The sequence below is a fragment of the Gouania willdenowi genome, chromosome 9, assembly GCF_900634775.1.
Source record: "Gouania willdenowi chromosome 9, fGouWil2.1, whole genome shotgun sequence".
In the NCBI taxonomy this organism is placed as follows: domain Eukaryota; kingdom Metazoa; phylum Chordata; class Actinopteri; order Blenniiformes; family Gobiesocidae; genus Gouania; species Gouania willdenowi.
In genome coordinates this window covers 17,568,912-17,595,634 of record NC_041052.1, presented here as the reverse complement: position 1 = coordinate 17,595,634, position 26,723 = coordinate 17,568,912, and the positions used below count along the sequence as shown (strand labels likewise).

Here is a 26,723-nt window from a genome sequence, read left to right as displayed (position 1 = left end):
GCTAAGCCCCGCCCAACAAAATATGTCACAATGTTTACAAATAATCAAAGAGTCTTATAAACCTTTTGCTTTGACATTCGAACATTTTTGTATCAGTTTATTAATCCACAGAGCTTCCATTGCATGAAAATGTAAAAAAAAAGAGGCATCTTAGTGTGAGTATTGCGTAAGGATGACATTTACAACACGACCATAGTGTACATCCGGGTATTTGTTATGAACTTAAACTTTGCACACTATCGAATGCTCCTTGCCTTGGTAGCCAAACGCTGTTAAATTATATGGAAGAAAAATTACTAGTTATGATGTCAGACTAGTGCATTAGTGCAAGGAGTTTGGAACACAGCCAACATAAAAGGGACGAACGTAGCGGTAATGCAACTGTAAAGCTAGCTGCCACCCGCCATACAAAACGAAAAAGGAAGAGGTACAGGGAACAATTTTTCATACAGAAACAGATTTATTTCTCTTTTTTGGTTTTTACAAAAACTTTAAAGTATTCACATAATAACCTCAATAAAGAAAAGATCAACATTTGAAAGGGATTTATGAATATGGAATATTTTCATTAATATTATGAAACATAAAAATAACATCTAATTTCTATCATGTTTTTGGTTCTGTTGGCAACAAAGTATTTCATCAAACCCAGCTCAGGTTTAACCTGACAGTCCGACTCCGTTAAGCCGGGTTCTAACTAGAACGGCGGTTTCAGCAAAGAGAAAACACCTTAGTTACCATAGTAACAGAGACCTGCTCGCCACCAGGTTTAAGCAGCAGGCTTGGCTTAAGCTGCAGATGCACTCTCATGAAACCACTTTGTCATTTTGAAAGAAGTCATTTAGTGATGCTTTAAAACACTCAATAAAGATCTATGGTGACGACCAATAGTATGTGACTAAAATTGGTCTAAAATAAGCTTGAAACAGCCTGTAAAGACTGACCAGCAGATGTCCTCAGTGAGCAACGTTTGTGAGTTTTGGTTTTCTTACAATTTTTATTTATTTTTTTATTTTTTTTACATAGCACTTATTTAAATTAGCTAAAAGAAAACAAATAGCAAATGCTCCATCTCAAATTCATCATTTTCTTTATTATTATTATTTATTTATTTTTTTTTGTGTGTGTGAAGCCTCATTTCTGTCCCCAACATTCTGCTGCCTTTGGGGATTCCTGTTTCAGTGGAAAATTGCACTACTTAGTCTAAAACAAGGATCGGTAGAGTCAAAGTGATATCCACATGGACCCAACCTGTTGCATTTCTTCAAACATAACATAACTAAGGGACTATCAGTTTTGGAACTGCCTTGTGACACAAAGCTTTAATTATGTACACATTTGTTTTTTGTTTTTTACAGAACATTGGGCCATTCAAATTACTACAAGTGGTGAAGAGCACTCGTACTAAGGTAAAAGACAACATCACAGCCTATTAAATGTTTATCCAATGCACAATAGCACACGTTTGAAATTCAATAAACATTAAACAAAAACAAAAAAAAACCCCACATAATATAGTCTAACGTACATAGTTACATATTTTAAAGAAACATTTACCAGTGATTCCTGACCAGGGGCATGTGTACCCCTAGGGGTACAGGAGCACATTACAGGGGGGACTCAATCAATTTCAAGATAATAGGACAACATTCATAGATCTTTTTAGGCTGTTTTTGGACACATAAAATTGTAAAGAAACCCTCAAAAGAGAAAAAACGATAAATCTTGTGACGATTTAATAATATCGCAATATCTTGACACACGATATATATCGTCCTATCCTTAGTTTCTATTCAACATTCAACACATCTGAGTAAGAATAGATTTGGAGATTCAGCACGTTTGATGTATCCAGAGTTGATTTCTATTATTTTTTATTTTCTCTTAACTAATATGCATGAGGCCCAACATTTGTTGCTTGATGCCCATCAACTATTTACCTTTATCTGTCTGCGTTTATTTGTTAGCAAGATAACTTAAAAAGTTATAAGCGGATTTGGATGAAATCTTCAGGAAAATTGATAAATGTGACAAAGAACAGGTGATTCAATTTTGGTGATGTTCTGGCTTCGAGAAATTAGAAAATACCACTCGTGGAAATCACAATATGAGTGGATGTGAGGTGTGCCTGAGTCTGCTCCTTTAAGCGCGATGACTTATGGGTAATGTAGTAGTGGTAGGGAAGTAAATTGTGTGTATGTCCCACTCGGTACTCGTGCTATACTCTACGTGTTTGTGACAAATCTTAAAAACAATAAATGTGGCACCATTTAAATAAAATAGCGCACTGTGGTTTAATAAATCTGCGCTCTCCGAGTGCTTTTCTAGTTGTTGTTAGTTTCTTCTTTTTTATTTGTGTAATTCTTTTAACAACTATAAAGAGTTTTTTCAAAAATAAAATGTATCATTATTATTGATGGGACAAGTGAGATTGAAAAGTGAGTGTGAAAAGGAGAGTGAGTTCTCACTTTGAAAAGGTACATTTCCATGATTAATTTTGATTAAGTTATTATTTTAATTAAATATACAAATTTGAAGGAAGTCCACAACATGGACACTAAATAGGCCAATAAGTGAAAAAACATACATATTAATATAGATAAACTCAACTTATTATTATTATTATTATTATTATTATTATTATTATTATTATTATTATTATTATTATTATTATTATTATTGTTGTTGTTGTTGTTCCGCTCTTTTGTCTACAGGAAGCAGTCTGCTACGTCACCCCGGCTTGACTGTGCTGCATCCAAAGCGAACCTCTGTGTGCCCGGCTCAGCCGCACTCCACTGCCGCATTCGTCCACTTTTAAGTGATGAGAATGGCGGCTTGTTTTGGGAAGATCGTCGTCGGAACTTATGTGGAGATAAAGCGCAGTGATGGTGAGTTTTGGCCGGTCTGTCTCGTTTGATTTTTAGTTGTTTGGGATCTTTGTTGTTGTGGAGCGGTTGGACCTAGCAACCGTTGTTCCCGGCTGCCGGGCGTGACGTTAGCGTTAGCTGGCAGGGCGGAGAGGTTTCGTACGGCCCTTTGAATGGGTGCTCACCTTTGTTAGCGCCACTTTTTGCCAACTCATCAAATGCTTCTGATGATAATACATGTATTTGCACTTAAATATTTCCATCTTGGCGCAATAAGTGTGTTCACTTCATGGGGTCATTCACATGAAGAGCAAGGTTTCAAAATTAAACTGAGATTAAGCTAGCTGGAATGCTAAACTAGCTAATATGGGAAGCAGTGTTGGCTTGACCGTAAACACCACTTTACAGGGAGAATTCAACGCCCAGCATATAAAAAAGGACGAATAATCAGAATTTTTTGATAGTTTACAATGTTGCCCATCATTGGACCAACATACATCTACTGTGCCAAGAGAGGAATACAGTATATGAGTTAGTATAGAATCTCTAAATAGTCCAAGTTTAGCCACCTATAGTTTTCGCAAAAAGTGATTGACATGTTTAGTTTACACCAAAGGTATCATACATACCTCCAATACAGACGAAATGTGAAAGACACTGTCTTTAAAACACAATATAACATCTAATTCCTTTTTCCTGGGATTGGTCTAAACCAATGCACCTGGGAAATGTACAAAACAAGAATAATCCAAATGTATTTACTTTTTAAACATTACAAATTCTGTCAAATACATAAATCTCCTTTTAAAATATTTTTTAACAATGATTGAATTTACTTAGATTTAAAAAAAAATAATTTAAGTTTGGCCATATCATTTATGTAACAATCAGTAATTTATCCATGCATGGGCCACAAAACATTGACAACGATGTTTGTTATTGTCTTTGTCATTGTTTCTACTGTTTTTAACCTGTTTTCTACTGCGCCTTTTAAATGAAATTTAATATTATTGTTATTATTATTATTAGACCGTGGCTACGGGTATGTTAAACATATCCATAGACTGCCACTCTATGGATACACAGATGGATACGCCCCACATTGGCCAGTTTAAGTCACGTGATAGGTGCACCAAGTGACTTAAATTTCCGTCATTTGTATTTTAGCTCATATTTATTTTTAGCTACCCCGCTAACCCTTTTATTTTAGCCCTAAGCCTAACTGTAACTCTATCCCTAACTCTAAAATGTTTATTATTGTCAGAAATTTCTTTTTAAAGGTGGAATTTGCCGTGTTAATTATGTTAAAATGAAGAAAAAATTTGTCAAATGTGGGATTCGAACCCACGTCAGCGGTGAATGCGTCACCTTAAACCACTCAACTATTATTAGTACCGAAAAGAAATCTTGAGATTAATTAGACAATGGGAGTTATAATTGTGAATCTAGACAATTTAAATCTATAAAAAGAAACAATTGTTCTAATGAGTTTTAATGAGCATATGGTGAAGCTCTCGGAGGGAGTGTTCATGGGTTCAGGGGTTAGCTTGTCCTGCTTTGAGTCGCACTGTTTCTCAAACACATCCAATTTTTAAACAAAGGAACTTAATAAGTAAGTTTATCCCACATTAGAAATAGTAATAGACAGATATATCGGCCGTCCGATTATGCGGCCGATTTTTGCGTTTTTTACGTATATCGGCATCGCCCGATTCGGGCTGCTGCGTTTGCCAATCCGCATTATTCACAGAGAGCAGAAATATTTTTTACTACTTGTCCTGCATCACCTGTTTTTAATATTTGTTAAATATTTTTTATTTGTTGTCATTCTACCTCACCTTTGTTAATTTCAATAAATGTTCCTTTTCTTAATTATTGAGACTCGTACCATTTGTTATCATCATTGTGTAATTTTTATGCTGTAAATTGAGGGAGCAAAAGTAGTATCAGCTCAAGAAAATTGGCAGTCCGTATCGTTCATCAGCTAAGGAAAAAAAAATCGTTATCGGCCCTAAAAAAATCCATATCGGTCTATCCCTAATTAGAAGTGTAAAACAGGTTAGAAAACTCATGTTTATACAGAAAGTGGGCATGTCCTATTATACCAAACACGCTCCCACTCTGACCATCATACATGATATTGTGCACATTCATTCACTTCTTCAATAACTTTAAATGTCAGGACATTGGTTTTGCATGTATCATTAATTTGAAATAAAATGGTAATAATTTTAAAATGTAGCTTAGGAAAGAGATGCACCACTGTGTTTTAAATCAGAAGTGTGGAAGCATTTTGGCTTCCCCAAGACAAAATGAAAGAAGTGAGAAAGAAAGAACATGTGAAATCCAAGGTAAGAGGTACACAGAGAGGAAAGGGAGAAACAATAGAGAGAGAATAAAAGCCATAGTTTGTTTATTTATATTATTTCTTTAATATGGGATTTGTTTTTAAGTCCAATTGTTAACACACAAAATACATTTTCAGTTTCACTTTTAAAAAGAAAAGGAACTAATATGCAGTTTTGCATAGTTTACTGTATAGTCAGAATTTAAATGAATAGGCTTCTTCATTTGTACTGTTTCTTTATTTCATTTAGGATCTATTTTTAATTAAATTGCATTGTTTTGCATAGTTTATCAAGGGATTCTTTTTTTATTTTCGAAGAAGAAAAAAAATATATTTTTCAGTCGTCATTTGTCTACAGCCTCATTTTGTAAAATAAATGGTGAGAGAATCGTATCGTGAACCCAGTATCGTGAATTGTTGCATCCCTATTTCATTACATCGTCTATAGCCTAAATTCATTTTAACAAGTTTAACAGAGAAGTATGGAGAGCAAATGAAGAGGCTGTGAGCCTTATGACTTGCCATCAATTCATTATGAATGTCAGCATTCTGCCTTTATTTTGTGTCAGTGGGTTTTTCCTTTAAGGCGTTGCAGCCAAAGAGGATGGAGGAGTTTAGTTTACAGTATTTTTATGAGATGTCTGAGTATTAGACTGCGCCTTTTGCAACAACTTCCTTAAACCTCCGAGAGCCAAATTATTACATTTGAGTGGCTCTGGATGTTCCTGATTATTATGTAGAAATTGTCCTTTTCTAGATCAGGTTCCAATGTGAAATATTTACATGGCAGTCCTGGAGAAAGAAGTCATTCTATCCGTCACTGCTCTGTTGGTGGGTGTATCCAGAGAAGGGATTGTCCTCCCTGGGGGTTGACGATGATGATGGGGCTGGTTCAGATTCAAGCCAGAATTAGGCTATTAGCCACCACTCCATCTGTCGCAGCAGGCAAGCTCAAATTTTGCCAGGCTTCTCGCTTGTTCCCTTGTTGTATTATTCATGTTTTTTAATGTAATAGTCATTCCCAGCAGTCAAAATTTCGAATACATCTATAGTGTCAAATGAACTGTTGTTTATAAGCTTTAGTACAAAGAGGTAATTGTGTCCAGTCTTTCAATGTGTGATTTCCAATATAATGTGAATTATTATGGCATTCATACTTTTTCCTGTGTATTGTTCTGTATTAATGGTTGTTTTCCAATCAGTGACATATTGACACACTTTCATTAATCTGTGTCTTTGGTATTGTAGTGAAACTGAGGCTTTGAAAGCTTTGTGCGTTCCACAGGCTTAGCACAGTCTGAAGCTCCCCCTTTTAAGCCATATCTATTCAAAAAGGTTTTTCTGTAAAAGTGGGACAGACGTTGTAGATCAGCCTGTAAGTGTTGCTGTTCGACAAGTCTGTGTATACCAGGACATGTAGCTAAAGCCAAACAATGACTATTAAGCTTTGTTGACACTTTGTAACATTTTTTTCTTCTGAGTAAATTCATCTCTGGTGGTAGAAAGAACAAGCTTGTTTGTATTGTTGAAGACATGCTGAAATGGTATTTAGATGGTGAGCTACAACAGGTTCAACAGGACAGGACCCCTGTTGTTTATTTGTTGTGTGCTAATTACATGGTGGTATCACAGCTGCAGACTCTGCTTCTCTGTTCGCTGAGTTTATGCTTCATGACTGAAATAAGTTTTGTTTAGGGCTGAACGATTTTGGAAAATAATCTAATTGTGATTTTTTTTTTTCCCCCCCAATATTGCGATTGCGATTTAATATGATTGTTTTTTCAAGGGCTTCTTGTCATGTATTTTTCAATGAACGCAAGCAAGAAATCAATCTGTTTTAGGGATGTAACGATTCACTCAACTCCCGATACGATTCGATTCACGATACTGGGTTCACGATACGATTCTCTCATGATTTATTTTACAAAATGGGACTGTAGAAAAATGATGACTGAAAAATATTCCTTTATTTTTTGGGTGAAAAAAACTATACTGTATTCCTTTTATTTTTCATTGTCAAAAGAATCCCTTGATAAACTATTCAAAACAATGCAATTTAACTAAAAATAAATCTTGAATGAAATAAAGGAATAATACAAATGAAGAAGAAGCCTATTTATTTAAATTCTGGTTCTATAGTAAACAATGCAAAACTGCATAATAGTTCTTTTTAAAAGTGCAACTGAAAATGTATTTTGTGCCTTAACAAATGGACTTAAAAAAAAACCCAGTAATTTCACTGTATTTAGGTCAGATATTTGTTTGGACCAGCAGAGGGCGCTGGTAACCCAGTGTTCGGTTGGCATGCAGATATCTTGCAGTGAAGAAGAGATGCTATGCTAGCAGACAGAGCTAATAAAAAATGTGACTTTTACAGATATTCATGTAATATTACAGATATTTTTTGGTGCTAAAGGGCTAAGGAATCATTATTAACATGTTTAAAAGTAGAAGGCAGCCAGAAAGAAAGTATTAGCAGATTCAGCCCGCTGCCAACACTTCTGGATAGCGCCCTCTGCTGGTTAAAAAAGTACTGTGATTCAATTTTCACAGTATCGATGTGAATCGTGATACTTATGAATTGATTTTTAGCTGCCTTACGATTAATCGTTCCATCCCTAATTTGTTTTATAATAAACAATTTCAGATTTATATAAACTTGAAATAAATACAAAATATACATTTTAAAGCACAGATTACAAAAATAAAGCAAACAAATCTGTGGCTTTACCTCTTAAACATATCTAACTAACTTTGCAATTCACGAAAAACATGTAAAAATGTGCACTGCACTTCTTAAACACTCTGAACTTGACATAATGCAATGAATTGATCAGCCTTAGTTTTGTTCCTACAGTATATAATATGTTGCTGTTGTCTCTAGGTAGAAGTATTGAATTATTTTCACACTTGAACCACATTGGAGCTCCATTTTTCTCATACATCAATGCAAAAACAAAATTACTGCTGTTATTATGGGTTTTTGTTTTGTTACAATTCATCTATATTAATGAACATACATGTACAGAACACTTAGCTAATTTACATCTGTGTTTGTTTACACAGCTTATACATTTTGATATTTCTGCGTGTGTCTCGTCGGCCGAGCAGGGCTCAGTCGGTGGTTCATGTTTAATATACTGTGTATTTTCCCATATTCCATCAATTCTTTAGTTATCTTCTTTTAGGCTCAGCTGTAGATGGTAAATCTCACTAATGAAAAGAAAAACACATGACGGATAGTAAACATAGAACCTTAATCGCTTAGTGAAGAATGATGAGCAAACATGTTGAAATATAAGTTTGCTCTACTCGGAAAACTCAATGAATCATTTGCGTGTCTGCCTTATCTACAGCAGTGGTTACTTTTCAAAATCCTACATTCAGAATTTATTACAATCAAAAGCCGACTGACATTTTACAACAAGAGGCAAAGATTAATCATAAGAAGAATCTGTTGGTGTAAATTGACAGCAGAAGGACAGTATTAGATAACTGAAGGGTGTGCTGCTCAATTGCAATTTAAAAAAAAAAAAAAAAAACACGGCTTAATGACAGAAAATGTGCTCCGTTATGTTTATGTTATCTAAAGTGCTCATGCACGTCTACTGTTGCATTTTAACACATCTTGGTTGGTTCAAACGCATCCGATCAGGGCAGCAGGTGGTAATTACCAATAGGGCTTCTGTAATTTACCCTACTAACACCGTTGCCATGCCAACATGTGTTAATGAAGCTCAATGGTATGGAGTTGTGTGTGTATTTTATTTACATAAAAATCACCAGTCAATTTTGTGGCGATGACAGTTTTTGAAGTGTGCTTCTCAGTTAGTAGAACCTCCTGAAGACTAATACTGTTTCCTTTTGTCTGTTCACTCCTATAGGACGTATACACCAGGCAATGGTGACCTCACTGAATGATGATAACGAAAGTGTCACAGTGGAATGGATAGAGAACGACGACACAAAAGGGAAAGAGGTAAAATGCAATACCAGTCCAGCTCACATTAACAGCAGCAGTGGTGAATGCTTTTAAGATCCAGTAATGAATCTTTTATCAGACATTGTGGAGCCCAAAAATCCATATAATTTTCCTTTACTATTGTCACATGTCACACAAGGCTCTATTACCCATGCGCATAAGTCCACAAAGGCGCGCAGCGGCGCTGTTTCTGGCTGCACGCTATTCTCCCCCTGTACTTAAGTCAGTTGCTGGGCGCCTTCATCCCAGTTACACACTGTGGGTGGAGCAGCCCTGAAATGTGGGTGTTCCCATTCAAATCTGGCTTTACGCGCATTCCCCGGTGTGCGTAAGTTCTTTTCCTCTACGCCCTTCTAACCCTGGAATAAGTGCAGCGCCCCGATAAAGTGAAACATTATATTGCACTAGAAATATGGACTTAGTTACATTTGAAGCCACACGGACTTGTGTGTCGCAGCAGCTGTGATCACTCAGCTGCTGCTGCACGATTAATTAAAACTCTGACAAACGCAGACTTCTGTCCACTTTGGTCACAGTGATTCAACTATTTTCATCATATGTCCAACATAAAGTCACAGTTTGATCCACTACAGAGTGAAACAAGGTGTCATATGAGGATGAATCTGTTCCCACTCATATTTTAATGAGGCTCAGCTCAGGTCGCTTTAAACAATTGATATTTAAAACTGCGTAATATGGAAGCCAAAAGTCCTGTTTCACTTCAAACATCCCTCTGTATTAAAGCAGGACGCTCTGCGGCCGCATTATTTCCTCATATCTCCAGTGCATCTAACTCAATCACGGTTTACAGCGATGATGATGATGATCAAATCAACCTGTTATATTGTTTATCAATGAAGGCATTTCAAATTAAAAGTGATCACGGATTTCTATGACATTTACAAGCGTTGGGAAAACTCCATGTTCCGTGATTTCTAGACAGCCCAAAAAAATGACATCACTGCCTCCTTTCCGTCAGCCCGCCTTCATTCATTGGGCAAAGCCCCGGCCACCAGGCGCTCGCACTTGAGCCCCAACCCCGGGCCTGGCTCCAAGGTGGGGCCCCGGTAGCGCCAATCCGGGCGACGAGAACTGCCTTTGTTGTTTAATGTACATATATGGCTATTGAACCGCTCTTAGTCGGACCCGTCACCTGGGACCTGTTTGCCTTGGGAGACCCTACCAGGGAAATTAAGCCCCCGACAACATAGCTCCCAGGATCATTCGGGTACTCAAACCCCTCCACCATGTTAAGGTGGCGGTTCATGGAGGAGAGCTAATTGTAATGAACTAATAATGTATTATTGCATGTACGCATACCACAAATATCCCATCCACATTTATGTATCAGCAGTAAGCTGACTGAATACAGCAGTGTGTTCACAGCCCAGAGGCCAGATTCAAGTGTCCCTCATGACTACAACAGCCCAACTGTTCTGGTTTTGATTTGAACAGAGATCATAAAGCAATTAGCAATGTTTGCATGTTGTGGAAAAGTTCTCCTTTTGTTTGCACATTTGGTCATAAAATTAGGTCCTCTTTACAAAAAAAAAAAACCCTTCCTTTTGTGCCTTTAAGTGCAATATTTATTTTCTTTAGAAATAAACGAGTCTGTATTTGATCAGGTTTGGTCTGATTCCACCTTTGTTGATGTACAACTTTACTCTTTTTTGAACAGATTGACTTGATGAGTGTGTTTGGGCTTAATCCAGACGTAGCACCCGATGAGGAGATGGCTCCTAGTCCAGAGACTCCACCTCCTCCTACACCCATATGTGGGAAAGTTAGCAAAATTGCAAAGGTAGGTGCAACCGTGTCATCTTAACTCTGACTTCAACAGAAGGAATGTGAGGTTTATTCTTTCGTTATGACTTGAATCATTTAAAGAGCAAAAACTCATTAGTGGGTTTTGGTTCAGTATTCAAAGACAGAGTTAATGTAAAGCGTTAGTGCTACCGTGCAGCTCAGTCCTAATATAGAGCTAGGATCTTTTTTTGGTCCCCAGCTAATTGGTTGTGGTAAATACACTGTGTAATGCATAGTAGATTAAGGCCAGGGGTTTTATGCACAAGTTTTGAATGTAATGTTTCAGTGAGAAATTATATGTGTCCTATAAAAGATAAGTGGCAGGACAACGGATAATAAACACAAATGGGAAAAATGTGTTCAATGGGGCATGGAAAAAAGATCTGCTTTGTTGTCTGACTCTTGAGCTTTGTCTATTTCTGTATATCTGTACGTGATGCAGTCACGAGAGGGAAGTGGCTGCAAATCACAAATTCCCCTTTTTCTGAAGCATTTGTACAAAGAGAACAGCTGTAAAAACTGTGTGTAATGTATCTGAATGAGGCTTTTTTTTTTCCTCCTGAAGAACCGACGGACGATGGCTCCTGTGAAGAATGATACACCCATGAGGGAAAACAGAGGTCTGATTCACAAACAGTGTTCACGTTCTCAAAAAGTTCATAATGTTAACGGGTTTAGGCTGAAAAGCATTAGTTATGACGTTCTTCCTCTCTACTTGTTTATGTTGATTTGGACTCAAGTTATGGAATGCATTGAATCTAATACATTCTACACATCTTCTGTCCCACTGAGCAGTCATGATCATTGTAAATGTGAAAATGCAAATAATAAGTACACGTACAATGTAACAATCTCTTCACACCGAAGAACAGTTATTTATACTTCAACTCTACTCCTCTTGCACACATAAATTACATTCTTTTTCTTTGTAAAACATATCATTCTTGCATTACTTTATATATTTTTAATTTTATCCATGCTTTACAGATTTTACATGTTAAAAATTAACAAAATCAATGAGTCGTGCTTGTTCAGATGGGAAACTAGACAGATCGGCGCTTTTTGATTAGATTTTTTTAGATTCCAACCTCAGGTTTTGTGGATCAATGGATTTTATGCTTTAATCTTTTGTGTTTTTTATTTTATTTTATTTTTCAGGTATTCCAACCCGCTCCAGACTTCCTCAGCCACCACAGCCAGAACCTGCTCCAAATCCTCCAGTACAACATTCTACACAGCTCACTCAAGCCCAGACACAACAGCAACTACAGAACGGTACTCCCACCAAATGAATTATTGAAATCTAATTGGATTAACACTTTGAGATAACTGTTATAAAGCGTTTATTGATGAAACCTTGTAGTTGAGTGAAAAACCTCATAATTTGTTGTTTTTGTGTCGATCACATCCATCACAGAATTCTTACTTCACGCAATTTCCAGAAAGGAATCTGGACAGCTTTGTATGTATAATCTGCTGGTCGTCACCCCCTCTTCCTCAGTGCTTGATGTCAATTCAATAGAGCCCCCAGTAGAATTCAAGCTGCTACTAGCTTCACAATGAATATGTGCAGCTGGTTTTTAGCCCACTGCAGTGTGGAGATGTAGCATATGAGATAAGCAGACATGCCTCTGTATGGTAGAGTTGATTTTAAAGCTGTGCTGTCTCATCCCTCTCTGATTTCTGCTGAGTCACTCAAATCTGTAGTAGTACATGTTACACCAACAGGCTCAAACCGCAGCAATCACCTCATTTTTTTTTTTTTAACCCCAATTCCTGATTTGGATGGAAACACATTTTTAGCTGCCCCACAATCTGACTGGATCACCCACAAAGATTATAACTACTCCTCCCCCAACAACACACACACACGCACGCACGCACACACACACGCTTTCTCATCCCCAATCTGACCCAGTACATCTTCTCCTTCCAGATTAGAACAGATTATTAATCCCTCTGCCTTAATTGTCTGGGTTCTCATGAACTCACATGTTTCCCCTCTGGTGTTCACTCATTATGGCTAATAATGAACTAAAATAAGTTATCTGTTGGTGCGCTTTGCTGGGGATTTTGATCAATCATTTAGATGTGTTTTTTTTAAATTTATTTATTTATTTTTTTTAATTAAAATATTCTTGATTTGAAATCATCATGAATGTTTGTGGCACGGTTGGGGTCAATTACATTTTTCAGTTACAATTACATTTCCAATTATCCATCTTCAATTACAGTTCAATTCCGATTACATTTAGCATAATTCTTTTCCAATTACAATTAAATTGCAATTATTTCTTATCCTCAGAAAGTCAATTACAATTACGTTTTCAATTACTAAAGTTCAATTACAATCAAACAAGCCTGAAATAAATAACCTAATAAAAGTTAACCTTCCTCTTGTGTTAGCTTTCTGTTAGTATCTCTGATGATAACTGGTCCTAATTTCTTTCCTATCTATTGGTTAGCTTGTTAGACTTCCTAATCAATGAAAATATAGGTTTTAATATTTTTGTTGTGGGGATCTGAGCTTTTTTTGTTGTCCATATACCCCTCAATTTCATTTTTTGAATAGTAAAATCTGGGAATTGATATGAAACATTTTAATCATTATAAACTACATATGTGTAGAACTGTACATAGAACTGTAACATGGTTCCTCAGTTTTGCGGCAAATTTGAATTTTGGTTAATTATTTATAATATAAAAAACGATTTTTATTGAATTTTCATGGCAATTACAATTACAGTCAATTATCTAAACTCAATTACAATTTAATTACGATTACGACAGCAACAGATTTTTAAAATTATAATTACAACATAATTGTAATTAATTCAGTCAGTTACGCAATTGCATTTATAATTGACCCCCCCACCCTGGTTTGTGGTAAATACAACATATTCCTTCTGCTTTTGTGGTTTATTTGTTGACTAAATATTAACGACAGATGGGTTGCAGTTTTTAAAGGATTGCTTCATTGGGAAAAGTGTTGGTGAAACTGAAATGTAAAAAATAAAATGAAAATCCATTATTTTATTTTTTACACCATTATCAGTTGAATTTGTTGGAGAAAGTGTAAGGTTCTGCTTCTGTTTATATGAAGATAATCATAGAAGGGTAAATGGAGGACAGGGAAACAGATCAGAGATTATTATGATTTTTAAAAAAAACTGTGAATGATTAAAAAAAAAATTGTGAATGTGTTTTTTTTTTTTTGTCATAATAGCGAGGAGGAAGTCCAACTGTGTCAAAGAGGTGGAAAAACTCCAAGAAAAAAGAGAGAGACGCCGACTCCAGCAGCAGGAGATCAGAGAGAAACGAGCACAGGTACAACTCACTGCAGTCGTTACTTAATGCTTGTGTCATGTGATTGACAGCTGTGTGTTTGGTATCATTATCAGTATTTCACCGTCTCTTTGTGTCGTCTTCAGGAGGTGGACACCACCATTCCAAACTTTGAGATTCTGAACATGATCCGAGAGTTTCGAGCCAATCTGGACTACCGGCCTCTGTCCACAGCGGACCTAGTGAGTAAATCTAAAATCACTGATTCTGCTCGATCTCCGTCCATAGTTGACAGCCAGTGGTTCGAAAGGTAATGTGATTGGATTTTGGATTATGAATTGGATGAAATATTTAAAAAGGGTTGTTCCAGGTTCGATTCCCGGCCTGGGACCCTTTGCTGCGTGTCATTCCCTGCTCTCTCTGATCCCTTTCCTGTCAAGCAACTGTCATATAAAGGCCACTAGAGCCTAAAAAAAAAAAAAAATCCTTTAAAAACAAAAAAAAAAGGGTTGTTCAAAACTAAAATCATATAGTCAATAGTTGACTTCAATTTTGTACCATAGTTGAAGTAAAGATTGACAGTGACTCGAGATTTATAGATGATATTTGCTAAATGTTTTAATGTTTTAGTGTCATTATTAAGTTTTTCTGCAACAAGCAGTGGCTGAAATAACAGGTCATTTCTATTATATAATTTTAAAAGAAGACGTGACAAAAATGTTTTAAATAACAGCAAAGCATAAGAACAGGTTACATGTATTCTGGTTTTTTTTTTTTTTTTTTGCAGAAATGTACTTGAATTAACTTAACAGTAGCATAACTAACTTAGCATCTGCATTGTTTCACCCCATGGAATTAAATTCAGAGGGTCCAGCTCTCATAGTGGGGTCTCCTAACCCTCTTCCCTTGGTCTGCAACCTTTACTCTACAAGGAACCATTTAACCTCATCTCACCTGGATTAAAGCCCTCCTGGAGCCAAAAATACCTTCTCAATGAAGACAATACAGTGTATTAAATTCTATACAGTTAAAATTATATAGAGTAATGTTTGATTTAATTTGACTTGATTTAAATTGATCATGTAAATACAAACTTAAAAACAGTTTAAAATAAAATTAACATCGAGAAATAAAACAGTATCTTGCATCTTTAAACTCTTGCATATCTCAGTTTACATGAACACAATGTTATATAAAGAAGTTTTTTTTAGTTAATGTATTTGAAACTACAAAAAGTAACTTTATTTTGATAACACATGATCGTGTGATCAACACATGCTAATTACTCATTTATTGCCACACATAAAACATGCATATTTAACCTGCACATTGGTATTTAAATGAATCTCTTCCCACTCAATTATAATCTCTATTTTCTTCCAGAATAGTGTTTTTGTTGGTTTAGTTATCTTACCAGGGATTTAAAACTTAAAGTTAGTCACAGGTGCAGAAAAGTTGATGGTCTGTAGATGCTTCAGGAGGTGAAGTAGGAAGGTGCTGAGTCATTGCACAACGTGATTTATTTTAGGTTAACAAATTGTTATATCTTGATTTTATTTGTCATTAATCATTAATAGCCTCTGTAAAAAAAAATTACTTCATTTCATTAGTTTTTTTTTTAAAGTTATAGGGAGCCATTGCATAAGAATCAAAGAGAGACACTAGGCTCCAGAACCGCAGGTTGCAGACCCCTGCCCTAGGAGAACCACAGATGAACATCTGGCCTGGCATCATAGTCAGTTCTGGTCCCTCCATACTGATTCTGATGAGGTCCTCTTTGGTGTGGAATCGTGTATGTGCTGCGTGTGTACGCTCTCTCACTATACTCGGCGCGTTCTTCCCCGCCCCAGGTCCGATAAGCGCATCCCACTTGCACTCGCACACACTGACAAAATAGTCGCATATGCGACCAATTTGGTTGCAGTCTCGAGCCCTGGTGGGCATATTAAGTTTAAATTTGAAGTATATGGAATGTATATTTGCATTTTTTCCTTATTTTTTATGGGGTAGATATGGTCAAAAGATATGTTATTAAAGGTATTTCTATTTTCTTTTCTTTTTGTTTCTTCAAATAATTACCACTCGAGTGACCCGATGCTGGCTATCTACCACACACTATTTTTACACACACCTAGGAGCCTTCAGGATGATATGCTGTCTAATTTAGAGCGATTATTATCTGAATTTTGTCATCTTAAAAGATCTGGATCAGACTGATTCAATCCAATTTTTGCTTTCAACAAATTGGATAAAATTAAGACCGATTATGGGATCCTGGATAATAAAAAATAAAAAAGGGATTTTAAAATCTGGATAGTTTTGATCCAGGTTACACTTTCAACTAGATGAATGCAATCTCTGCCACAGTCCCTTTGCTGGTTTGCAGGTATGTGCATGAAAAAACAAAATTCAAACCAGAATCCGAATCTGTGACGATGTCCTCAATAATGACCCATTGAAACACGCTTTTTTTAAAAAATTTTTTATTTTTTTCTAGATTGAGGAGCACAGAATATGTGTTTGCGTGAGGAAACGCCCACTCAACAAAAAAGGTAGTCTCAGTAACAGCGCTGGTTTGGTGATTGAGATTTACTGTCATCAGGATCCTTGGAATTGAACGTGTAACGTCTTCTGTGTTCCAGAGTTGGCAATAAAGGATTTGGATGTGATCACCATTCCCAGCAAAGACGTGGTGATGGTTCACGAACCCAAACAGAAAGTGGACCTCACCCGCTTCCTGGAGAACCAGACGTTCCGCTTCGACTACGCCTTTGATGACACCTCCAATAATGAGATGGTTTACAGGTGCGTGAGAGCCGGACTTTGCTGAAGTTCACTGAACGCTGAATAAATATGGGTATATTTGATCATTAAACGGAGACAGGCCTAACAACAGCCATAGACAGAAGCTGTTGGTCCAAAATAGCAACAAACTGGTTTAGATAGATAGATAACCTATGTTAGCTTTCTGTTTGCCTCTCTTGTGATAGCTTGTCCTAAATCAGCTGTAAAATACACTAAAAACAAATATCTATGATCTAATTTCTTTCCTATCTATTGGTTACCTTGTTAGGCTTCATAATCAATGAAAATATAAGTTTTAATGTATTTGGTGTGGACATTTAAACCTTTTTATGTCAGCATACCCCTCGATTTCATTTTTTTTTTAAATTGTAAAATGTGGGAAAGCTTGATATTAAACCTATTTTAATAATTTCGAACTACATACTGTATGTGTAGAACCGTAACATGGTTCCCCAGTTTTGTGTTAAATTATAATTGATCATTTTTGTAGAATTTTCATGGCAATTACAATTACAAAGTGAATTATCTAAACTCGATTACAATTTCATTACAGTTACGACAGCAACAGATTTTTAAAATTACATTTATAATTATTCCATAATTGTATTTAATTACCAATTACAATTATATCTGACCCCAACCCTGGTGTAGACCGTGTGTACTGATTTTGCTGAATGAGTGTGTAACTCTGTGCTGTGCTGTAGGTTCACTGCCGGACCGTTAGTGGAAACCATTTTTGAGGGAGGCATGGCCACATGCTTTGCGTACGGACAAACAGGAAGTGGAAAAACACACGTGAGTTACTTTCAAAGAAAACACATTTTTTGTTAAGTCATTTCTCTTTGAATTTTGTATGTTGGGGATTTCTTTTTATTTGTTTATTAGACCATATTGAAATGCATTATGTGTTATTTTTATGGTATTTTAGACAATGGGAGGAGATTTTTCTGGAAAGAACCAGGACTGCTCCAAAGGAATTTATGCTTTAGCTGGTAAGAAAATGAGATTATGCAAGAGTAGATCCAACATGCTATTGATATTGATATACTGTTTCATTTCAAACAAATGCAAAAACAATATTACAGTAAACAAAAGATTTGATTCAGCAACAAACAATTACATAAATCACTGCATACACATACTTTCTGTGTTTGAAAGGGAGTGGTTGGAAGTATAAACTTATTAGTCCCACCCCTTTTTCTTCATTACAGTTACAGATAATCAATTTTAAGCATCCTGTTTTCCAGCCATTGCTACTGTTAATAAATTAATGTTGTCATATATATATATATATCATTTTGATTAAATACACACACAAAAAACATATTACACACTTTCAAAATTTTCATGTAACGTAAAGATATTTTCTTTAAAATTTAATTTCCTTTGACAAACTGTTCCAGAATCTTATTCCACACACTGATACACCAAAGCTTTTCATTGTTGTCCGCACATTAACAGGCCTAAAATTAATTTTACTTCTTAGTTTGTAAAACATTAGAAAGATGCTACTCTACATCTGCCTTTTTTTTATACTCTATTTCTTTTTTTCTGTGCAGCTCGAGACGTTTTTCTAATGCTAAAGAAGCCGAAATACAGAAAGTTTGACCTCCAGGTTTATGCAACTTTTTTTGAAATCTACAGTGGAAAGGTAAGAGTTCTGGATCACCTGTTGGTTTTATGTACATGTTTAAAAAAAAAAAAAAAAAGCTCTGCTGACTTGTATATGTTTGTTCTGGAAGGTTTTTGATTTGCTAAATGGTAAAATGAAGCTAAAGGTGCTGGAGGACGGGAAACAGCAGGTCAACGTGGTTGGTCTTCGGGAGAAGGAAGTGAAATGTAAAGAGGATGTCCTGAAACTCATCGAACGGGGCAACAGCTGCAGGTCAAATAGATATTATTTAAATACAAACCAAACTGTGAAAGTAATTAATATGTTGTGTAAAAATGTAACATGAATAAAGTGTTTTTTATTGTTTTTCCTCATTTATTGTGATGAGTTCTAGGTTTCACTCAGGTAATTTTCTCGTCTGTTTTTCACTTCTAGAACATCGGGAAAGACTTCAGCAAACGCACACTCGTCACGCAGCCACGCTGTGTTTCAGATCATTCTGCGGCGCAATGAGAAGATGCACGGGAAGTTCTCCCTCGTAGATCTAGCTGGGAATGAAAGAGGCGCTGACACATCAAGCGCTGACCGCCAGACCCGATTGGAAGGAGCAGAGATCAACAAAAGCCTGCTGGCCCTGAAAGTGCGCGGACTAAGATCCCATTTTTTTTTTAAATTATTAATTTACTTAATATATGATGTGAAATATTCTATTTGTCTTCTCTGCGTCTTGTTTCAGGAGTGTATCAGAGCTCTGGGCAGGAACCAAGCACATTGTCCCTTCAGGGCCAGTAAGCTCACCCAGGTCCTCAGAGACTCCTTCATTGGGGAGAACTCACGCACATGCATGGTCAGTTGTTTACAAGTCGTTTATATATATATATATATATATACTGTGTGTGTGTGTTTACATATATCTGTTGCTAATCCCAACATTCTTCTGTCCCGGTAAAGATTGCAACAATCTCACCTGGAATGACTTGCTGTGAGAACACACTGAACACGCTCCGTTACGCCAACAGGTGAGAGCCTGCTGACCTACTGCATTAAAGCAAAGCTCCCTCTTCTCAGCTCTAATCCTCACTTAGCTGACCTCAGGCAGTGTTGATAGACTTTGGATTAATCTGCATTTTCTCACTAGTTTTGACCCTTGTCTCTTCCCCCTCTTTTCTCCACTGCACGCTGCCACTGTGCAGAGTGAAGGAGTTTGGGATTAGTCCGTCAGACATCCCCTTCTTCCAGGGCGGTCAGGGAAGCTGCCCTGATCACTCGCCCACCAATACCTTAGAGTACGATGACTTTGCTGCTACTTCTCCCAGCAGGTCAAGGAAACCCAAAGTCCAGCATTGAACACACACACAATCCCAGTGCATGCACTCCCATCGTGTTTAAATGTCTCCTCCTTTTTCCATCTGCATGAGCTTTAAAGAGTAACTAAACCCTTGCTTTCTTCTGACCTGTCACTAGGAGGGAAATTCAAAAAAGGCCTTGATTATGAGCAGTTAGACACGCCCAGTCTATACTCTAAAATCTCAAATGAACAATCTATGCTAGGTTAGCTAGCTACTGAAATTGAAATACTTTGACTAAAATGTTGAGACTTGGACCAGCATCAATCAACAGAACTACTTCATACCCAAATACATTTGTTGGGGTTCAGTTTAGGGCTGGGTAACGCCAGGTACCTTGCGAAACAATGTCGTCACGATATTTTGCCCACGACAACGATAATATCACAATACAGCGATTCTGTGACAATCGATATATTGCAAGACATTTCATCCACGATACATTACGATATCTGTGTCACTGAAGAAATTCCAAATTTATCTACTGCACTGAATCCATTTCACAGGAATTACAAAACATTGTCAATAAATTTCACGTGAATGACAGGCAAGTAATTGCACAGTGTCTCTTAACACACACACACACATGATGGTGCATGTATTGATAACGTCTGGCAAGACGACATATTGCGATATATCGTATTGATATTTTGGCACACCACTAGTTCAGTTACTCTTTAAGTTCTTCATTCCTGCTTTTACCTGCACTGTTTCTTAACAAAACCAATGCCGAGAACTGAAGAATGATGTTAATGTGAATGACCACAGGCTGCTTCAGCATGGAAACTCTAGTGTGAGCAGCTGTGTGAGCTCTCAGCAGGTAATCCTGCCTCAGTCCTCATTAATCAGAGCTGTAAACGCACTAATCCCAGCTCTGTGACGCCTCCTCCAACACAAGCTCTGGCCGTCCAGTCATCCCCATAGCCTACATCCTCATCGTCGTTACGCATGACGTCATCACCGCTGTGGTATCGTGTTGCTAACATTTGTGATTACATAATTGACTCCAGAGCCCTAATCAAACAGCTGTTTCCAATGAGCCTGAGGCTAATATTGGGTCTATTTTGTCTTCAGGGTGAAGGAGCTGATTGTGGATTCAAACCAAGTGATAGAGGAAGGACGGATCCACATTCACGCTGTCAATCATCTGGAGCATCTGGACGAACAGTGGATGAGCATGTCTCCACAGAGGGATGATCTCAAACTGCTCTGTGAACAGAATGTAAGTGCTGAGCACATCTCACAGTAAGCCTTGTTGGAGCCCCACATGTAACAAGACTTGAATTATTATTGTATTTGGCAATTGAAAATATACTGTTCTCGTAGGAGTAATAATTTTTCTTCCATAAGTCCTTCCTCCTCCTAGTCTATTAATGCAGCACTAATGACACGTATGTCGTCTCATTGGGGAAATGTCAAGGATGTGCAGTCAACAATTTTTTGGAGTCAAAATGTCAAGGTCGTGTAAAGTGTCAAATAACATTTTCCATATCTCTACGAATATTTATTGTACAAGTTTGATGCTTACATTTATGAAAAGCTCATCTCAAGTGGAGTATTTTATTTTGTTTGGACCAAAGCTGTACGACCTACCAGTAAAAAGATCAGTAGGGGTCAAAGTTCATGACGTCACAAAAAAATACTGTATATACTTTTTTCTTTATAATTTGGCCACTGGTACCATTGAACAACATTTTCTTTCAATGTGACCTTGACCTTCGCTCAAGGTCATATTAAAGGTCAAGAACTCCTCAGAAAGGTGAACAAAGTGAGACCTCCGCGGTCTCAGTACGTTGAAGCTCAGCCAAAACAAAAAATACTTTAAAAATATTTTTTACCCAATAACTTGGCCACTGGTACCATTGAACAACATTTCCTTTCAATGTGTGTCCATAACCTTCACTCAAGGTCATATTTAAGGTCAATGTCAGTCTTCTGTTTTTCCTGCACAAGTCCAGAACCAGATACAGGTTGTCATTTTTGCCCATTTTCAATTTCCAAATAAGTATTTGCCTTGCGAATACAGGTCTTGCCTAGTTTTTATTTTATTTAATAGCTGGTCTCTCTCAATCATGTAAAAGTGCTGAGCCCAAAATGTAATAAAAAATTTTTTTAATAATACGTAAAATGTAACAACTGGTCAAAAAATGTAACAAGATCCTGTTTCCAAAAATGTAAAAACTTTTTGTCGTTATTACATTATGGGGTAGGCAAAATATTTTTCCTCTAATAGTAAAATATTATTATTGATTAAAGGAAGTATTGCTTCAATGTAGTGTGTAGTATTATACTCAAATGTGTGTGTTATTATGTGTAAACACACACACACACACACACACACAGTGTTTATGTTTTGGGCTCAGCATCTTGTCACATTATGGACCAGTTGTAGCATTTTGGGTTTTATTGTTTTTCTCTTTCATTTCGACCTTAGGACTTACATTATTTCAGATTTTATTAATTGTTTTTTTTTAATAACAATTCGGTTCTCCAACAAGCCTGGGAGAATCATATATGCACAATAATTTCTAAGCAAACCATGATTTATTCTTCTAACGTGTTCTTTGAGTGTAGTGATGATTTTCAACGAGTCGGCTCTTTCAGCTCCCAGGTGGCTCTTATTAACGACAATAAAGTAAAATCACGCGCAATATGAATTACTGATATAAAAGAAACATGCACTATATCAAATGTTTATAAAATAAATACATCTCTATTTATACACTCTACAGTGATAAAAACAAAAAGTATAATAAATTGGAAAGTGCATAAACAAACGTTTAACTACTTACAAATGACCATAACTAACTTTTAGCTTTTTATTACTAAACAAATTCAATGTGAAACAACATACAGATGCTTACAGAATCACACAACAAAATATACATTCAAATGTATGAAAGAAAATGAAAAAAAATCTGCATCCAGATAAAATTTTCTCCTTCAATGCTTCAGCTTTGAGGGGTTGATCCTAGTGGGTAAACTGATTTTGCCGCGTGCGATAGTAGCCACTGAATTCACATTCGAGCAAGCAGGAAGTGATGTCAAGCACGCAGGGAGTTACTGAGAGCGTGCAGAAAACGATGGCGCTCGTAAATGAGCAAGAGAATTCATCTCATAGAGGGACCGCGAGCGCATGCCCGCACACTAACTACGGGTTTTACAGTATGTGCATGGTTGTTGTTTTCACGCGTGTGGATTTTGAAACTAATGTGACACCATAGCCCCTCCCCCCTCTGCTCAGCACAGACAGAGACGACACACACACATATTGACCAATCAAATGCACACAAAGCGGTTCCTGTCTTTCACGTCAAAGAGCCAGCTCTCAGAGCTGTTTTGTTTGTGACCGACACATCACTATTTGAGTGGATCTGTCTGTTGGCTTGTGCTAGCTCTGACATGTTTTCCAGGAGGAAGAAGTATCACCTCAGCTCCTCACCTTCCACGAGGCTGTGTCTCAGTTGGTGGAGATGGAGGACCAAGTAGTGGAAGACCACAGAGCTGTTTTTCAGGTCAGATCAACATCCACATGTACGTCAATAAGAAACTTCACCCCTCAAACGATAAAGCGTCCGATTCACTGTTTCACAGTTTCCCCAATTAAGGATTAACCCACTAACACTTTGTTTCATCTTCTTTAACCGATTATTACAGGCCATTTAACTTCCCGAAGCCTTGCCATACATGCATTATATCGTTAATGGAGTTAACGATTGTAATATACTGTATTTAGGGCTACAACCCACTTTGGTGGAAGTATTATCGCAATACTTTGAATTTTGAAAGCAAAAGACTCATTGGGACTTGATCAAAGACCAATTATGCATAAAATGAATCAAGCAATAAGAGAATGTGTATTCCATCCTCCTTTAAAACAGCAATTGTAACACCCATTTTCAAATCAGGAAACAGAAAGGACATTAAGAATTACAGACCTATCAGTATATACTCCCTGCAATTTCTAAAGATACTGAAAAACTTAATTTTCAAAATCATGTTAAAAAGGTAAGCCATGTTCTAAAATCTCCAACTTCCAGCACATCAGGAGCTCTTTATCAGTGGGTGCAGCAAAATCGTTTTTTAACGGACCGTTCTAAACCCTCTTAGATCATTACATATTCAGGTCTTCAAAATCCTCGGCGGTATCACCACTGCAACATACTTGGAAAAACCTATGTACAGCTCAACTAACAAGCAGAGTGTTGAGGTCTGTATCCAGGGGTGACTCCAATGTTCCTAGAATATCAGCCTTTTCCTATAAAGCCATCAAAGATTGGAATGTGCTCCCAGACAATTTAAAGAACTACGCAGATTTTCACAGCTTGTCACGAGCACTCGAAGAATGGCTTTTAGACCACCAGTCCTGCTCACACTAATAGTACCAGACAGGTATTTGACTGATGATACCCTCATGAGTACCAGCTGATAGCTACCACACTGTATTATGTGTTTTATGGACTTCATATATTTTTGCACTTTAAATAATGCTGCTAAATACTGTAACTTGATGATTTTGCACTTATTTGCAACTTGCACTTTGTATTTGTATATTGCACTTGTATCCGTAAATTACCTTTTGTTATGTAACTTTAAATGTGTATTTTAAATGTGCCTTGTTAAGGACTTAGTTTGTCGTAAAGCTATTTCCATTTCAGAGGGTGAAGTCGTAGGTCATTATGTCAGATTTTGTACAAGAATAGACATTTCCATCACTCTCATCAAAAATCTGAGGACGTGTAATTATTCTTGTTCATCTTCTCTGAGCAGGAGTCTTTCCGGTGGCTGGAAGATGAGAAGACACTCCTCGAAATGACAGAGGAGGTGGATTATGACGTTGAGTCCTACGCTACACAACTGGAGCAGATTTTAGACCAGAAGATAGAAATCCTCACTGAACTACGGGGTAAGATCAAAGAGCACACGCTGTGTTGGTCACATGCTGCACCTGCCTGTGTCTAAAATAAGGTGTTTTCTCCTCACCAGACAAAGTGAAGTCATTCCGCTCTACGATGCAGAAAGAGGAACAGGCCAGTAAGCAAATCCACCTCAAGAGGCCACGTGTGCTCTAGAGACCAAAGAGCTTTGGACACTGACAAGTGGAACCACTAGATATTTGGCACATGTTGAGCTGTCACCAGCAGCTGTGAAAACCCCCATATAAAGACTTTCTGATGATAAACAGGCTCAAGGAATCTCCTTATTGAACTGACTCAACATTCACTGTTAAGAAAATAGTTTCCTTTCCATCCTTTTTTAGGCGACTTTTTCATGAAGTGTGTTTAGTTTCCTTCACTGTTATTAAATTATTTTCTCTTTTATACTTTTTAAATAGAATCTTTCCGACTTTACTCTCCAACAAAACCCAGTATTTGGTTCCTAGTTGCTTGGACTGACATCTCTGCATGAGTGCTCTGTTAACGCTTACACAGGTACATTTCTAATACGTGTATTGTTCGTTCTTTGGTTATTCCGTTTTAAAACCAAATCACATCATTTACAGGGAAATTAGAGAAAGAAGTCCGCTGCACTTTGTTTGGTTCCCTCCACAGGTCCTGGACCAGGTCTCTGCACACACTGTAATAGGACTGTTTAGGATTTATTTCAGCAGTTTTCTGGTCCTGCTCCTGTTTTCATTCAGTCTGTAGATGTTTTGGCTTGAAAAAAGCTGCTCACATTTACGTTTTGTTTTGAAGTGCTATGATCTAAATAAACAGGTGACTATCGACTCTGAGGCTGGTCGGTGTGAGGAATAATCAATGTTAGAATTTTTATGATTTGACACTTTTGCAAAAACAGATTTTTTTGAGGGCTGTCAAAATATCTGTTTTGCACGTTATATCTCTAGCCTATAATGGCAGCCGTCAACACACACTGAAGCTGATCACAAGAAACGAGGAGCACCAGTAGATTCATTACACCTTTAATCACATATCGTGTGTGCTTTTCGGAACATCCATTTTTTGTTTTGATTTATTATTGTTTCAATTCACCAGTTCATCAGTAATGTGACTTGTGCGTTGCTCCTTTTTTGTCTGAGAGTAAAAGAACGAAGGGTACACGGATTATTTCTGTTTCACGCTTTCCCTTCGTCAGCTCAGGTTATTTTTTAAGGCTGGAAGAAGCTTTTTTCCTCTTTTGGGTTTCTTCCTGTTATTCCTGAGACGTTTTTACATGTAGTTTGTTTCAGTTTGTGCCATTTCATTTTGTGACGACTGACTTTATAAACTTATTGTAAAACATGTTTTCCAACCAGTTAACACTTTGTTCCAAAACTGAAACGAATAAAGACTATCTAGAGTGAAAACCACAGACCTACCAACAGTTTTGTTATTCAGGGTTTGCAGCGGATAAAATTCTGGATAAAAGTTTTGTGAGTGAACGAGTTACCAAGTCTTAATGCAGGAAATACAATTCAAAAAAGTTTGTATATGTAAAGGTTTTTCAGGAAATTTTATCTCCTGACATGTTTCGACTGTCAACTTCCTTATGAGATAACTCGTAGGGACACATCAAGGCATATCACCTAAAAGGCTAAGGAAGACGAAACATGTCAGGAGATAACATTTCCTGGAAAACCTTGTCTGAATAAACAAAACCTTTACATATATTTAAAAAAAGAAGACAAAATAAACTTACTGTAATTAAGTGTGTATGATTTCAAAAAGAAAGC

The 26,723-nt window shown here is 36.9% G+C and overlaps 1 protein-coding gene across 3 annotated transcripts; it reads left to right on the top strand.

The window, feature by feature from the left end:
• Positions 1–363: 363 nt before the first annotated feature.
• On the top strand, positions 364–26,274 carry LOC114470385 (kinesin-like protein KIF2A). 3 transcript variants are annotated; one of them, XM_028458567.1, is made up of 24 exons: positions 364–427; positions 1,359–1,409; positions 2,715–2,888; positions 9,099–9,193; positions 10,875–10,997; positions 11,568–11,622; positions 12,161–12,277; positions 12,420–12,464; positions 14,229–14,329; positions 14,434–14,529; positions 16,785–16,839; positions 16,930–17,092; positions 17,797–17,887; positions 18,021–18,084; positions 18,652–18,743; positions 18,835–18,977; positions 19,140–19,344; positions 19,441–19,551; positions 19,656–19,723; positions 19,898–20,023; positions 21,125–21,272; positions 23,464–23,565; positions 24,821–24,956; positions 25,037–26,274. In XM_028458567.1, exons 3-24 carry the CDS (start codon positions 2,822–2,824, stop codon positions 25,120–25,122), a joined length of 2,289 nt encoding a protein of 762 aa, XP_028314368.1. In that variant the 5' UTR covers positions 364–427; positions 1,359–1,409; positions 2,715–2,821; the 3' UTR covers positions 25,123–26,274. The 3 variants fall into 3 exon arrangements, with proteins under 3 accessions (XP_028314368.1, XP_028314370.1, XP_028314369.1); XM_028458569.1 differs by lacking the exon at positions 19,898–20,023 and having other exon boundaries at positions 25,037–26,273; XM_028458568.1 differs by lacking the exon at positions 12,420–12,464 and having other exon boundaries at positions 25,037–26,272.
• The last annotated feature ends 449 nt before the right edge of the window (positions 26,275–26,723 follow it).